Raw genomic sequence first — 14,552 nt, forward strand, 5'->3', positions numbered from 1 at the left:
GTATGACATAAACACCCGGAATGAAATATGACGGGAAATGATGCAGATGGCAAGTGCTTTTGTCGACCTCAGAAGGAAACGCCCCCTAAACGTAAAGAAACTTACCTGTTTATGAAACGCCCAATTGATCGACGTAAACAAACGAAACTGTTTATGAAACGCCCCCTTTATTTGCGTGAACAAATTATACAGTTTCTCGTGGTCCTCAACTATGTGGATTCTGCAGTAAGGAATACCCATTATAAACAACCGTTCTCGTCCAGCACAGGCACAAACGGAAAAGATGTCAAACAACGCAAATATCTCTGGTCAACTGGGCAGCTGGCGGGAAGACGATGCGCTCGCCTATACACAGAATTCCCGAGCATTTCGAAAGGGAATTTCAACTTTTGAAGCTGTCGACTACTACTCCCAGTGGGCCGAATGTCATCAATATGATGAGGTAAGACGGGCATAGAGGTTCTGTAAAGTATTCTTCTTGAGATAATTAATTTGCTAACATTTTCCATTGGTCCCTCGAAAATTATTCATATTCATAAATTATAGTATTCAAAATTAACGATCATGTTTTTATCGTTTTGTTATTTCTATTCATTAGATTTTCCTTGTTTTAAGTTGTTTAATTAGAATATGTGAGAGAAATAAAGATGATTGGATGTACATTTAATTTCAGGAGATCTAAATGATGGTCATAAATATTATATTTGAAAGTTTGTATTAGTTCTGAATATTATCGAGTGTAATGAATGAAAATATGAAATCATTTTATTGCCCCAATAGTATTTACGGGAGCTCGGAATTTATTTGTTCCAGTTTCTATTGAAAATAAGTAAGCGAGAATGGTTTTCCGCCGCTTTTAGCAATATTCCAGCAATATCACGGCGGGGGGACACCAGAAATGGGCTTCACACAATGTGACCGTGTAGGGAAGCGGACCCAGGTCTTCGGCGTGACGAGCGAACGCTTTAACCACCAGGCTACCCCACCGACCCTATTGAAAATAGGGTGGGGAATACCTTGACGGATCAGGAAACCAAGAGGGTTATATCACGATACGTTGTATATACTGAACCGCAAAAGAAATGCACTATGGAAGGATATATGAGAAACCTTATTTCTCCAAACACTATAAACATACTTTGAGATATATTAAAGAGATGAAACTTGGCAAAACCGATCATCAAGGTTGAATTTAAAGTGTCAAATGTTCTTAAAGTGTAACACAACAGTAGTCTCTGAGAAAATGGCATCACAAGTCAGTATCTCGTGTGTCCACCATGTGCATTGATGTCTGCCGTGCAACGTCGATACATGGAATGGATGAGGCGATTGATGAAGGCCAAAGGCACTTGAGCCCACACTCTGCGGAACACTTGACGCAGTTCAGCTGTCGCACAATCTGACGATTCTGACATCGGGTGGTGACCCTTGATCTTCCACTACGTGGTCGGTCATCTGTGGTGTTGGTGGTCTGGTACAGTTGCTGGAACCTGTATATGGTCCTTACGGGGACTTGAAATGCATTGGCTACTTGCCGGGCGGTTTGTCCAGCTTGCAATCGTTCAAGGGCTTGGTGTCTCTGATTTCTTGTCAATCTTAGCATGTGGTAGCAATTCAATAACGGATGAATGTTATCCGATCTGGGTGGATTTGTATAGGGCAAGAAATGGGGGAACGCATGTGCATTTCAATTTGCACGGAACTCACGTGCAACGGGTTACCATGGCCGTTGACGTGATGTGTTTGGGCGATTGTGTTTTTGTCATCTGCTTTGCTTTTTTTTATCATCAAATTTCATTTTTCCAGTCAAGGTTATGTTTAATTTTAGAAACTTTGGCAAAAATTACCCAGATGTATAAATGACAACTTTTCATGCAATGTTACGTTTCTTTTGCGGTTCAGTATATATTACATGTACACCGAGCGAACATCCAAGATACACCGAGCGAATACCAAGATACACACTCATACATTTTGCTTTTTTTTTGTTCTTTTTTTTTGTTCGTTTGTTGTTTAACGCCGCACATAGCAATATCCCAGTTATATGACGTCGGTCTGTAAATAATCGAGTCTGGACCAGAAAATCCAGTGATTAATATCATGAGCATCGATCCACGCAATTGGGACCGATGACATGCATCAACCAATTCAGCAAGTGTGACCACCCGATCCCGTTAGTCGCCTCTTACGACAAGCAAAGTCGCCTTTTACGGCAAGCATTGGTTGCTGAAGACCTATTCTTCCCCGGATTTTAACGGGACACATTTTTTTTCGACTCAATACACCTGTTTATGTTTGACGAATTCAATGCATGCACATCACGCATATTACGACTGCCAAATAGTCTGTCACACTACCTGACAAGCCTAATAAACTAGTCCTGCAAAAAATGTCGTATGGTCCATATATTAACGGAAATAAGTAACTGTGTTTCATATACTGAGTGGTGTGTCATGTTACTGAAAATGAGAGAGAGAGCGAGAGAGAGAGGGGTGGGGTGGAGAAGGGGGGTGGGGGTGGTGGGGTGTGTGGGGGTGGGGGGTGGGGCTGGAGTGGAGAACGAGTGGGCCATGGCAGTATAACAATGTTATGATGACGTTCAAATTGCCAATAACAATGGCGAGTTGTGTTCTCCCTTGAGTTGTGATGCCACCCCACACCATTACACTTCCACCCCAAATTTGACATTGAGTAACGGACGCGTTCTCAAGATGCCTGTTGATCTTACACGACCATCAGAGCTGTCCAGATGGCAGCATACTGTCCCGGTTCTTGTCTTCTGAACATCAGATGCGTGCCAGACGGTGACGTTGAAGCAAAATTGGGTCTATCGCTGGACGTCGGGGCCGGAGGATGTGCTGCCGCAGCCACTTGTATACGGTTCTGGCACTAATTGGTCTCAACCCAGGAATTGACAATGCACGCATATCAAGCATGTCACGACCGCCAAATAGTCTGTTAGCTTCTTCACAAGACTGATAAACCTGTCCCCAGAGAGAGACAGAGAGACAGAGAGAGAGTGGGCCATGGCAGTACAGCAATGTCATGATGCCTCCAAAACTCTTCCACAACACACAACACGTGCAACGTGTGGGTGGGCTACGTGACGTTACGTCCCTGCCTTTGCACAAAGGGTAGAACATAATCTCGAACGACGTCGTCCCGGTAGCGTACGACCTTCAAATTGCCATTGTGATGCCACCCCCTACCATTTTCTGCCATTATTCCAACATGTCTAACCACGGAGTGCAGCTACGCCGTGAAGACCTGCAGTGTGATTGTGTTCTACCATGTGAAATCACTTCCCAAACGTGGTGAGCTGATAAGAATAAAGTTATAAAAAACGCTTGTACTGAAAACAAAGATAAGGTAATTATATGAAACGTGACTCCCTACCCTCTCGTTACGTAAAGAGACCCTGCTGGACAGATAAAAGGTTGGTAGGTTAGCAAAGGAATTCCCGATTGGATGAACACTGGCACGAACCAGATATTTCTAGTTTAGTTCTCGATTACGCAGCAGTGAAGGTGCAGTGCATTGGTGTGATTGTCTGTTATCAGACAATGTGTCGGGCATGTCGTCACGGACAGATGATGACGGTGGCTCCCTAGGCGTTGGATGGACCATTGATAGGTGGTATATTTGCGGTGAATGTAGAACTTATTTGTTTGTTTCTTAGAGACGCAGTTTTGGGGATTCAGTTCTATTTGAATCAGGTTGGGCACACACACACACACACACACACACACACACACACACACACACACACACACACAAACAACAAACACGTAAAGCATGGGTTCATTATCGGAACAGATTCAGCCACTGAGCCGGACTTATCTTTCTCTGACCGGACTTTTACATCATTTAGAATTAGCGTATGATTTAACATTAGACCATTAAAAATATATTATAAGATTTTCACCCGCATCTCTCAAAATGTGAGGAGGTAGGCATTTTATTTTTACATGTTATTTTGAGATAAGCTTTATTTTTGAAACTACAGCTACAAAACCAGATATTTTAAAACAATGGCCTGAATGTTTGTTTCAGAAACGCGCGTTGCACCGATGTAATTTTTGTGGCGGCAATTTCTATTTTTTTCAACAATCACAGGCATAATTGTTTTTTCGAATATTTTCGAGTACAATTTATTTTTTTCGACAAAATCCCAGCTGTAAATTGAGATACAACATATATTCCGAGGACATTCAGAAACAATCCATCCCAACATTTCCAAGAAATGACAAACTACTCCAAAATAGTACCCTCTGTGTGCACCATGCCCTGCCAAAGTGACCGCCTCCGTGATCTAGTTGTGGATCGTCCGCCCAGTGAGCAGAAGGTCGGGGCTCGATCCTCGGACGCGTCATGCCAAAAGACGTTTAAAGATGGTACTTGAGGGGCTAAAACAAGGACTTGTCGGCTCGGAGTCCGTATACTGTGTCTGTGTGGGGTATTCATTTTAAACTGCAGTATGGTATCTCAGTGTGCTAGCACTATAAATCAGCACCAGTCCGGACTACTACAAGCAGCCACACACGTGAATGCACGTCGCTATATAAGTGCGGGCACTTTCACCTGGGGTCACGGGTGGCCCATTCGTCTAAGGCGCCGTGATTCGCTGTGCGCCGTGATTCGTGAGTTGCGTCTCTTGGGCACGCCAGAAACCTATGATTGTGGGTTCGAATCCCGGTTCGCCCCGATTATGTTTCTAGGTTTATCAGCACCATACCCGTGCTCGTGGGTTTCACCGAAGTGGTAAACGTCAGAGACCTGCATCACTTCGGGCTTTCCTCCCACATTAAGCTCACACGCAGCCATATAACTGGAATACTGTTAAAAGCGGCGTTAAACACAACTCACTCACCTAAAGAGAAAGTACACATATACCTGTGGCCTGTCGGGTCCGTCATTTAAACATGTTATACAGGGGGGAAATTAACTATAGCACAATATTCACTTAATTTATGTGTATTCAGATTATCACATACTTTGGATAATCGGGATCGGGACCACGATTCTTATTTACACACCCTGTCCTGCTTGGTTATTTGTACCGTTATCTCGAATATATTTCAATATCTTGAATGGTAAACACGGGACCATACAGATTCGCGATAAAGATGTTTATTTTTATAAACGATATACATGTAGTATTTAATGTCTACTTTAGATCTGCACTTAACATGATAACTCCACACGCTGTCCCGATAACGTTGAGGCCGCGTAGCTGATATGTACCGGACTGGACTGGTCAGTTAGTTGTGGAAGCATTGCCTACATCTTGTCTAATCTAGTCTAATCTAATCTTGGCTCTGCGACGCTGTGACGCAGGTATATGAATAATGAATTACGAATGCTTTGTATATGTAATGAATTTTAATTTTAGATGACTAAAATAATAAACAACGTTTTTGTTTCTTTGTTGTTCAACGCCTCAATCAGCAATATTCCTGCTACATGACGGCGGTTTCTAAAACAGCGTACTTGTACAAACGCAATATAGTTTCTTTCCTTCTATTGATGAGTTAAATACTAACTTGTTTACGATTACACATACAGTTAAATCTTTTCAACTTATTTTAATCACTTCACAGATTTACTTCAGCCCACCTGGTGTAATTATAACTTTTCTCTTTTTTAGTCGCGGTGTGAGACAGAATTTTACAAGTTTGGAGAAGTGGTTGAGTTTGTTTTCACTAATATCAGGTCGGAGGACACAGAAATCGGCACTGTACCCTTGTGGGGAGTCAAACCCGGGTCTTCAGCGCGACCAGTAAACACCTTAACCACAAGGCTACCCTATCTCCACTTTTGACATAAGAGCACCGCGAGCATTTATTTCAGGAACATACAGAGTGGCAGACTGAAACAGATCTGACGATGGTTTTTCGAACCAAATTAAGCCAGAATTTGATGTTTTGTTGTCTACCTTCAGGACCTGCGACCTGGGCGGTACAACGGCCCCCTCATTACCGCCACCGCTGTTGCGGGTTTCTTCCCCCTGGATAGGGAGGAGAAGAAGATTATGGATATTGCTGCAGGGACTGGATTTGTAGCAGAACATGTAGGTTTCTTTAAATAATATTTCCTTTGTCAAAATTCAAAATTGGAGTATGTGTGTGTGCTCCCCGGTCTTGTCCCCTTTACAATTGTCCATATATATATATACATATTAGTTTCATTCATTTGGCAATTAGGGTATTATTAGGTCACGTGTTACTTTCTTGCCCCCATTTCACTACGACCACGAATATCCCGAATCACCCCAAATAGGAAATTTTCATGTTCGTAGATAAATCTAAATAACTTCTTGAAGTTCTTAATTGAATCTTATTTGATTCCCAAACATTGGTACAGTTCGCGGGAGTTTCGTCAAAAACTTTCGTGGAAGGGTCCCCGAATTGCAATTTCGTGGATGTATCGTAATCCATTCGTTATTCGTTCTGATGTTCCGTAACAGTTTCGTAATCGATTCTTTTGCATTCTTGGCTATTCTTAGCGATTCGTGGCTCTCAAAATGTCTTGTTCTCAACACGAAAACATCCCGAAACAGCCACGAATGTCCCGAGGCAACTACGAATTATGTAAGAATTACATGGGTTATTCTTACAATTCGTGCATGATCCGTTCATGAATCTTGTAATTAGTACATGTTTCTGAACCCATTCCTGGCATTCTTCATATTTTTCAACCCGATTAGCCACGAAAGTTTGCCTTATTGGCCGAATCATCACGAATTTCGAAAGTTTCCGATACGGGGTGATTCGGGATATTCGTGGTCGTAGTGAAAGGGGGACATTAGTCTTCCAACCTTTGTGTATCGATCGATGACTTCCTTTACGTTTACACGAAACCTGACTACGGCAGTATGTATATCCTCTTTGCCTAGAAGCAGGAAATGACGTAGCAAGATATACGTACATGCACATCCTGGTGTGTCAGCATGACGGTGCATTTTGCTGGAATCTCTACGCTCGTTATATCCAGCCAAGTAAACAGTGTCTTTGCAGAGTTACGTGTAGGTTTACTGTTGATCGACAAATTAAAGGCATGTCAGCACAGCGTTACTCATGTATTTAATCAGTGTGCTCAAGTGTCCCAATCTCATTAAAAGCAGATTTTAGTTCTCGCTAGTGCTAAAAATAGCGGTAGCGAAAACTAAGATCTGATTTTAATGAGATTGCAAGCGTGCTCAAGTGTGCTCATAGTCGCGTATGTGGTCCTGATAGGTTAGTTGTTGATAAGTGAAGACTGTATGGCTTACGTTTGCTCCTAACATATGAACTATACTAAGTGATACCACAATTTACTCTTAAATCTAAGGACCCATGAAGATTCGGGTAGAATAGGTCTTCAGCAAACCATGCTTGCCGTAAAAGGTGACTATGCTTGTCGTAAAAGGCGACCAACGGGATCGGGTGGTAAGGCTCGCGGATTTGGTTGATGGATGTCGTCGTATCCCAATTGCGTGGATCAATAGTCATGATATTAATCACTGGATTGTCTGGTCAAGACTCGATTATTTACAGACCGCCGTCATATAGCTGAGTGCGGCTTAAAACAGCAGTCCAACCAACCAATCTTAAATCTAAGAATGTCCGTATGTCATATTCATTACAGCGTTCATGTCAAAGGTTACGTTTAACTTGTCTAAGTGTTAAGAAGACTTTTATGATCTCTAGAATTTTCCTAACGTTTTAAAATGTCCGCTTACACAGAAACGGGTGTGTCAGCTGTAAAAATTAGAAGTTAAAGTAACTGCTATATTAACTAACAATTTCCATGCAATCTGTGATGATAAATTTAACATCAAACATTATACACGTAATGCTATCTCACCATATAACTTCTAAAGTTAAGGAAGAGTTTCTCTCAGGATTTAATATCCGCCTGTCTCCACATGGAACGGCATCCCAACTTTAACTTATTTGGCATTCAACAACTTGGAAACTCACGATCATGGGCCTATGTAAGATTCGAACCCTCTGCCAGCTGATACCATCATGGTACAAGATGTTGTGTACACTCCTGATGTGCCGCCTCTTTCGTTCCAGGGGCGGTCGGGTAGCCTAGTGGTTAAAGCGTTCGCTCGTCACGCCGAAGACCCGGGTTCGATTCTCGACATGGGTACAATGTGTGAAGCCCATTTCTGGTGTCCCCCGCCGTGATATTGCTGGAATATTGCTAAAAGCGGCGTAAAACCATACTCACTCCCTCACTCACTCACTCTTTCGTTCCAGCTGAGGGAAAAGGGGTTCCTCCATATCGACGCCCTGGAGCCGTCAACTCAGATGCTCCTCAGGGCGAAGGAGAAGGGCCTGTATGAAAACTACTATAGCGATTTCCTGACCGAGGACCCGCTACCGACAATCATGGAAGGTGAGCTACAGTCTGATATTACCAACAATCACGAAAAGCGGGCTTAAGTGTCATATTGCCAACAATTATTTAAGGAGAGCCTTAACAGCCTTCAGACGTACGTGTAGTAGACTGATTTTGAGTGGTTAGCTATAGCCCAGCGGGTAGGGCGTTGGCGTGTCAAGCTCAAGTTCGATTCCCTACATTGGTCAATTTGTGACCCTAAGTGCTTGTTATTCAAGGTCCCATGTGGCTTCACAAAATGGCGTCACTCAGGGCTGACGTTGAGCTTAATAATGTTTGAGAAAGAAGGCGTGGCTAAATATATATATATATATATATATATATATATATATATATATATATATATATATATATATATATATATATACGAACACGCTTATAGGGAACTGACGGATATAACGAACTTATTTTTTGGTCCCTGCCATTTGCTGTATATATGCTGAAAACGAACTTCTAGTGGCCCCTTTGTGTTCGTTATAGCCGTAGTTTTCTGTATATATACATGTACCGATAACCGACACTGTATTTATTCTTTGTGTTTCAGACACGTACGACTGTGTTGTTATATGCGGCGGAATGGGTGAAGGTCATATACCGTGTTCCGGAATTAAAGAACTGATCCGGATCACCAAACCAGGTAAGAATCGGACTACAATTACCTTTTATAAGCGAGTGAGTTCTATGCTGATTTGAACAGTATTAATGTTGAATCGTATTAAAAGTATTAAAGTCCAAAGTACGCAGTGAAGGTCTTTGGCGAAACCCATTAGCACGGATTTCCAATACTGGCTTACTAATGGGGTCGACCCGGGATACGTACAAGCGGATCGTTGACAGCGAATTGTCATGTGTGCGTTCTTAGAACTAATATGCTTATTGTTAAACACATTCTGGATTACAAACATTAACCAAAGGTAGATGTGACACACTGTAGGTAAATTTGAATTAGCAAAAATCTGATGATCGACTAGAAAAGTTTCAGTACAAAATCTATTGTATGTTCGGTCCGCTGAGTTCAACCAATTATTTAACAATCCGTAATTTCTGTGGCCCATTTGGGTAGTCTTGAGCTGGTTCCAGTATAATTATTGCCTCCGTGGTATAGTGGATAGAGCGTCAGCCTGGAACGCGGAAGGTCGGTACTTCGATCCCCTGGCCGCATCATACTGAGAGGCGTTAAAATGTTGTACTTGTTATCCTGAATTAATAGGATAAAACAAGGACTGGTTTTCACGGAGTCAATGTACAATGTCTGAGTGCATCTTCCCGAGGCAAGGGAGCTTACTGAGCCTCGGAAAGATGGTCTGAATTGTGTATCCATGTTAAACTGCGGCATGTAATCTCAGTGGGCTAGCACTATAAAACCAGCACTAGTCGAAACTAGTACCACCCCAGCGTAAGAAATTGATACTAGTCCTACAGTCCTTGCCAAGCTGCCCAATAGTTAAGGTACCATAAGGACTAGTTAAATGTGCCCTTTTTCAAGGGTTTTGCTATATGTTGTCATTAAAAGGACTAGTTGACTACAACTGGTAGTTTCTATTGCTGCAAACCACACACATGCAGGTACCGCTATATAAGTGCAATAATCATGAACGCGGCTTTAAACCATATTGCACCCCAACTTACCCTATGCACTATTTTCAGGCGGGCTGATATGTATCGTGATGCGTGAACAATATCTGATAGAGGTGGACGAATACAAAGATCGTCTGGAACCATTGATGGACTTTCTAGAAATGGCGGGGAAATGGGTCCAGGTAGCACGTGACACGGTCCAAGACTACTTCATCAATATCCCGGGCGTTGTGTACATGTACACCAAGATATGAACTCTGGCAACCAGTTTTTCAAATGAAACCCAGATGACGTCCACTCGCCCCTCGAGTTTAGCGTAGATTTGTGCTTGTCGCTGTGCATATGGGTTACGTCTGCTCTTGCTCCTTCTAATATATCAGAGGCTGGTCCAGAGTTAATATCTGAATGAATCCATATCACTTTCGTTTCATTTTGCCAACAGAAGCAAGACTATTCGTTCCATGTAATATTAAGATTTTTAATGGAGCCCTATAACACTACCGTTGCAGTAAACAGAGACAAAGGTTCCTTTCAGACTGTTTCCACTGCATACGACAATCAGACTATATTATTATCGTATCTCCAAAGATATGAACAAGTCCTTAAATAGTATTCAAAACCAAGAGACACCCTTCAAAGTACCCAGACAACATGCCGAGTATATATGATGGTATCCATCTTTGTGTTGGCGCAGTGTTGTATCATAATTATATCCCCATAAAGTTGAACATGTGTAAATGAGCGCTGGTGTAACCCTCTCGGCCCAGTGAAGAACCTCTGTACACAACGTTTCCTCCAGTGAACTGAACCCTAACCCAGGAAATACCCTGACCCGTTTATTTGAACGGTAATATTGAAATATCTATGCCCAATGAATTCACAACGAAAACACACAAATTGTTCACATTACTAAATCTACAACCCGTGGTGTAGGTACTAGCACAGGCTGGAACGTACGGTGGCTGAAAAGGGTGGCTCTACCACTATACGGTGGCTGAAAAAGGTGGCTTAACCACTATACGGTGGCTGGTATAGGTGGCTCTACCACTATATGGTGGCTTAACCACTATACGGTGGCTGATAAAGGTGGCTATACCACTATACCCCTTCAGATCAGCCCGTTACCAACGATCCACGTCATCAGGGCACGGTGACACATTATAATTTCCCGGTCCTCACTGGTTCTGCACAAACTTCAAGTACTCGGACCCTTACCGGAAATCCCCAGGATCCACCGTTCCTGTCATTACATAGCAAATTGTTGTATTTCTTACATGGTGTAGCTTGCTATTTGCTGCGAACGTTTTTCTTTCCTCCACGTTTTTTTCCATGTGGGCGTAGGGACTTGGTGTGTTTTAACAGCAGTCAGTGAGAATCTATGACTGATCATGTTACGATCTCATGTATGTATTCATAGAGGAAGTAAACCTGGTTTAGCATATGCGGTTGTGTTGTTACTTTCATTGCTTTGACGTTGTTTTTTTTGTTTCTTTGTTGTTTAACACCGCACTTGCAGCTATATGACAGCTGTCTGTAAATAATCGAGTCTGGACCAGACAATCCAGTGATTGACATCATGAGCTTCGATGCACGCAACTGGGATACGATGACATGCATCAACCAAGTCAGCGAGCCTGACCACCCGATCCCGTTAGTGGCCTTTTACAGCAAACATGGGTTGCTGAACCACCTAGTGGATAAGCTGGGTTTAACCCTCCTTTGGAACAATACAGTCCCAATAATACTAGACCAGTGTTAAAATGGGCTAACTTCACAGTGCATCACCGGCATTTTAATTTCGCGGAGTTTTCAAATAAAGATTGAGTGAGCTTGAATAAGGCCACTTTGAACAGTGGTTCGGTTATATCAAGGTGTGTTGGAGGAACACAAAAAGCAATGCATGTTTTAGACCTGTACAACTTCGGTGAAACCCACCAACAGGAGTATGGTGCTGACAAACCTGAAACATAACCAGGTCGGACCGGGACTTAAACCCATGATATGAGGGTTATAGGATCAGGCCATTACTGCTCCCTTCAAATAAAGGCTAGGCATGGTTCTAAATGAAACTTGGAGTGAACTCTTGGTCCAGATTGTATGGTTACATGCACTGAAAACTCTGTGTTTGCATATATGCGTGTGTGTGTGTGTGTGTGTGTGTGTGTGTGTGTGTGTGTGTGTGTGTTTGATGTTCATATTTTAACCGTTGACACTCATATTTGGCACCTGAAGGGTGTGTGTGATGTCAGCTATATCACAGCGTCCAGTCTGGGCCAGGCAAATCAGTGACAGCAAATAATGAGAAATATGACCAAATCGCTGAGTGGGCCATCCAACCTCATTAACCAAACAACTGGTTGATAACACAAGCACATAGTATCCACTCGATTCCGATTTTGTAGGCTCTTAAAATTCATCTGGGGAACTAGGAACCCTTTGAGAGTCCCTTTTCTTGAGATGATGGCGAAGATACTGCAGATGTAAGATCCAAAACATTTGATCACTTGGGACCTGAGCTTTTATTAGTGTAATGTAAATGGCCAACATTTCCAATTATGTTATGTCACATAGGTCAAAATCAAGGATCCGGCTCTGGCAACTGTCTCGTAAAATAAGCCTGAAATAGCAATAAGGTGTACACACATTTCTTCCAGACCTACAGGTGAATCAGTTAAAAAATAACCAATATTATAACTGAAAAGAAATTTAATGCAATGATCGGAAAAAATTATTATTGTACCAGAAATAACATATTCTAATATTTTGTTTTTCTTGTTGCTACTTTTTCTATATATTCATTTAAAATATCAATACCCTTAATTGCATCACTTTGTATATTACAGGAACATATTTACATTAGGAACAATTTGATGCGTCTGGATTCGAGGTTTCCCTCAGTCTTTTTACCTTTAAACACTAGACCCGACTGCCCCTATAAAATAATGGAGGGGCACTGAAGCTGACCTGGATACATAGTCTACAGTTTAGAATTCCAACAGAGGCAGACACTTAAGAAAATTTGCTGTCAGGACTGATATTCAAATATTTCCTGCATAAATACCGAGGACTAAAAAATAATATAAAAATCTAAAGTATTGAAGATATCGTCCCGTTTCAATATTTTCAGAATGCATGCTGCAATTGCATTGCATTTCAAATGGAAAAATCGGCTGAGCATCTAAGCAAGAGCTACAATATGGCTGAAACACAGCTGAAACGCTGTTAATTATAACATGTCTTTTGGAACTAATGAAAGTACCATCTTACAAAACAATTTCCTATTTGCCATTACTGAACAACACTTACATAGTGTCTGTGATCCTTACTTTCAAAGATGAAACTTTCTGTAACTATTATGTTTTTATTAAAGTGGGCACTCCTTGACAATGCTTCCCCCATAAACTGTCATCAGAACCAACAAAATGGTTCCCAGCATGTGCAAAATGTGACTTAGCTTATGAGGAATGATATTCATGCAATCAGCTAAAAAGAGTTTTAGAGACAAGATTTTATCATGTACAGGCCAATTTCTCAAGCACTGCTGACTGATGAGTAAAACAACATTCATCTGTTATTCATAACTGACTGAACCTGCAGCTGCTATGTAATGACCAGATATGCATTATAACACTGTTCCCCAAAGAAGCCTTCAAATAACAACAAACATAAACTATCCACATCAAACAATTTATTCCAAAACATAACAAAACTGTTTTCACAAAACAGTCTGCACATTTTCACTAACTGAACAGGGATACACAACTGTGCTCATATTATCATAATAAAGTCACCCATATATGCTGTCAAATCATGTCCTGTACATGTACCAACATGAATACTTCCAAGTGACCCTTTGCTTCATGTGTGATAACATTGTGCCATCACAAAAGGTGATAATGTAGTGATCAGAATCTCCTTAATGGTGTTCCTGACTCTAGTTTACTTGTTATGCAGCCAAAGATGATTTCTTTGTTATACAGTCTGTGACTTTAGCCACTCGTCCGAGGCCTGGTTTCGTAAACGTTTCTACGATCTAGTAAGCTCTGCAATAGTAGTCAAGATAATAACACTAAAATATACTGAAAATGATACTAAGAGCCTTGTTCAGGATAGTAGACTCAAAAGTGCTTAGCACAGACTGGTTATATCTTATCTTTTAAGTGGCACAGAAGCTGTAATAACAATGAAGATAGACTTGTGGATTTGAACTTCTTTATCATTTCAATGCAAATCAATGAATCACTTGTGGGTACTAGCAGTCAAACACAAACTTTGCATTAAAATATTTAAGAAGATGTAATCTGTAAATCAACAGTTCCCCGATTTCAATGTTGTATGTTTAAAAGTGGTATTGATCTGTCAAAGACAATCCTTCCAAACAGCCTGAAAACTGAAAAGCTGTTCAAAAATCAATAAAATACAAACCTGGCCAATGATACGGATATAACAAAGTAAAAGAACATAAAAGAGCTGAACACAATATCAAAAAGGAAACAATATATTAATGTACCAAACATGGGAGGGATTACACTGGAACAAGGGAATGAAAAATAACTAAATAACACATCACTGGAAAGTATTATGAG

General features: G+C 41.3%; 1 protein-coding gene across 2 annotated transcripts; it reads left to right on the forward strand.

Annotated features, from left to right (window-relative positions):
* Nucleotides 1-248: 248 nt before the first annotated feature.
* LOC139452376 (methyltransferase-like protein 27) lies at nucleotides 249-11,407 on the forward strand. 2 transcript variants are annotated; one of them, XR_011652365.1, is made up of 6 exons: nucleotides 249-442; nucleotides 5,942-6,070; nucleotides 8,247-8,385; nucleotides 8,933-9,025; nucleotides 10,036-10,937; nucleotides 10,970-11,407. XR_011652365.1 is itself a non-coding variant. In XM_071233835.1 (5 exons), exons 1-5 carry the CDS (start codon nucleotides 284-286, stop codon nucleotides 10,218-10,220), a joined length of 705 nt encoding a protein of 234 aa, XP_071089936.1. In that variant the 5' UTR covers nucleotides 249-283; the 3' UTR covers nucleotides 10,221-10,958. The 2 variants fall into 2 exon arrangements, 1 of the variants encoding a protein (XP_071089936.1); XM_071233835.1 differs by lacking the exon at nucleotides 10,970-11,407 and having other exon boundaries at nucleotides 10,036-10,958.
* The last annotated feature ends 3,145 nt before the right edge of the window (nucleotides 11,408-14,552 follow it).

The sequence above is a fragment of the Haliotis cracherodii genome, unplaced genomic scaffold (assembly GCF_022045235.1).
Source record: "Haliotis cracherodii isolate W230 unplaced genomic scaffold, xgHalCrac1.p SCAF_9, whole genome shotgun sequence".
In the NCBI taxonomy this organism is placed as follows: domain Eukaryota; kingdom Metazoa; phylum Mollusca; class Gastropoda; order Lepetellida; family Haliotidae; genus Haliotis; species Haliotis cracherodii.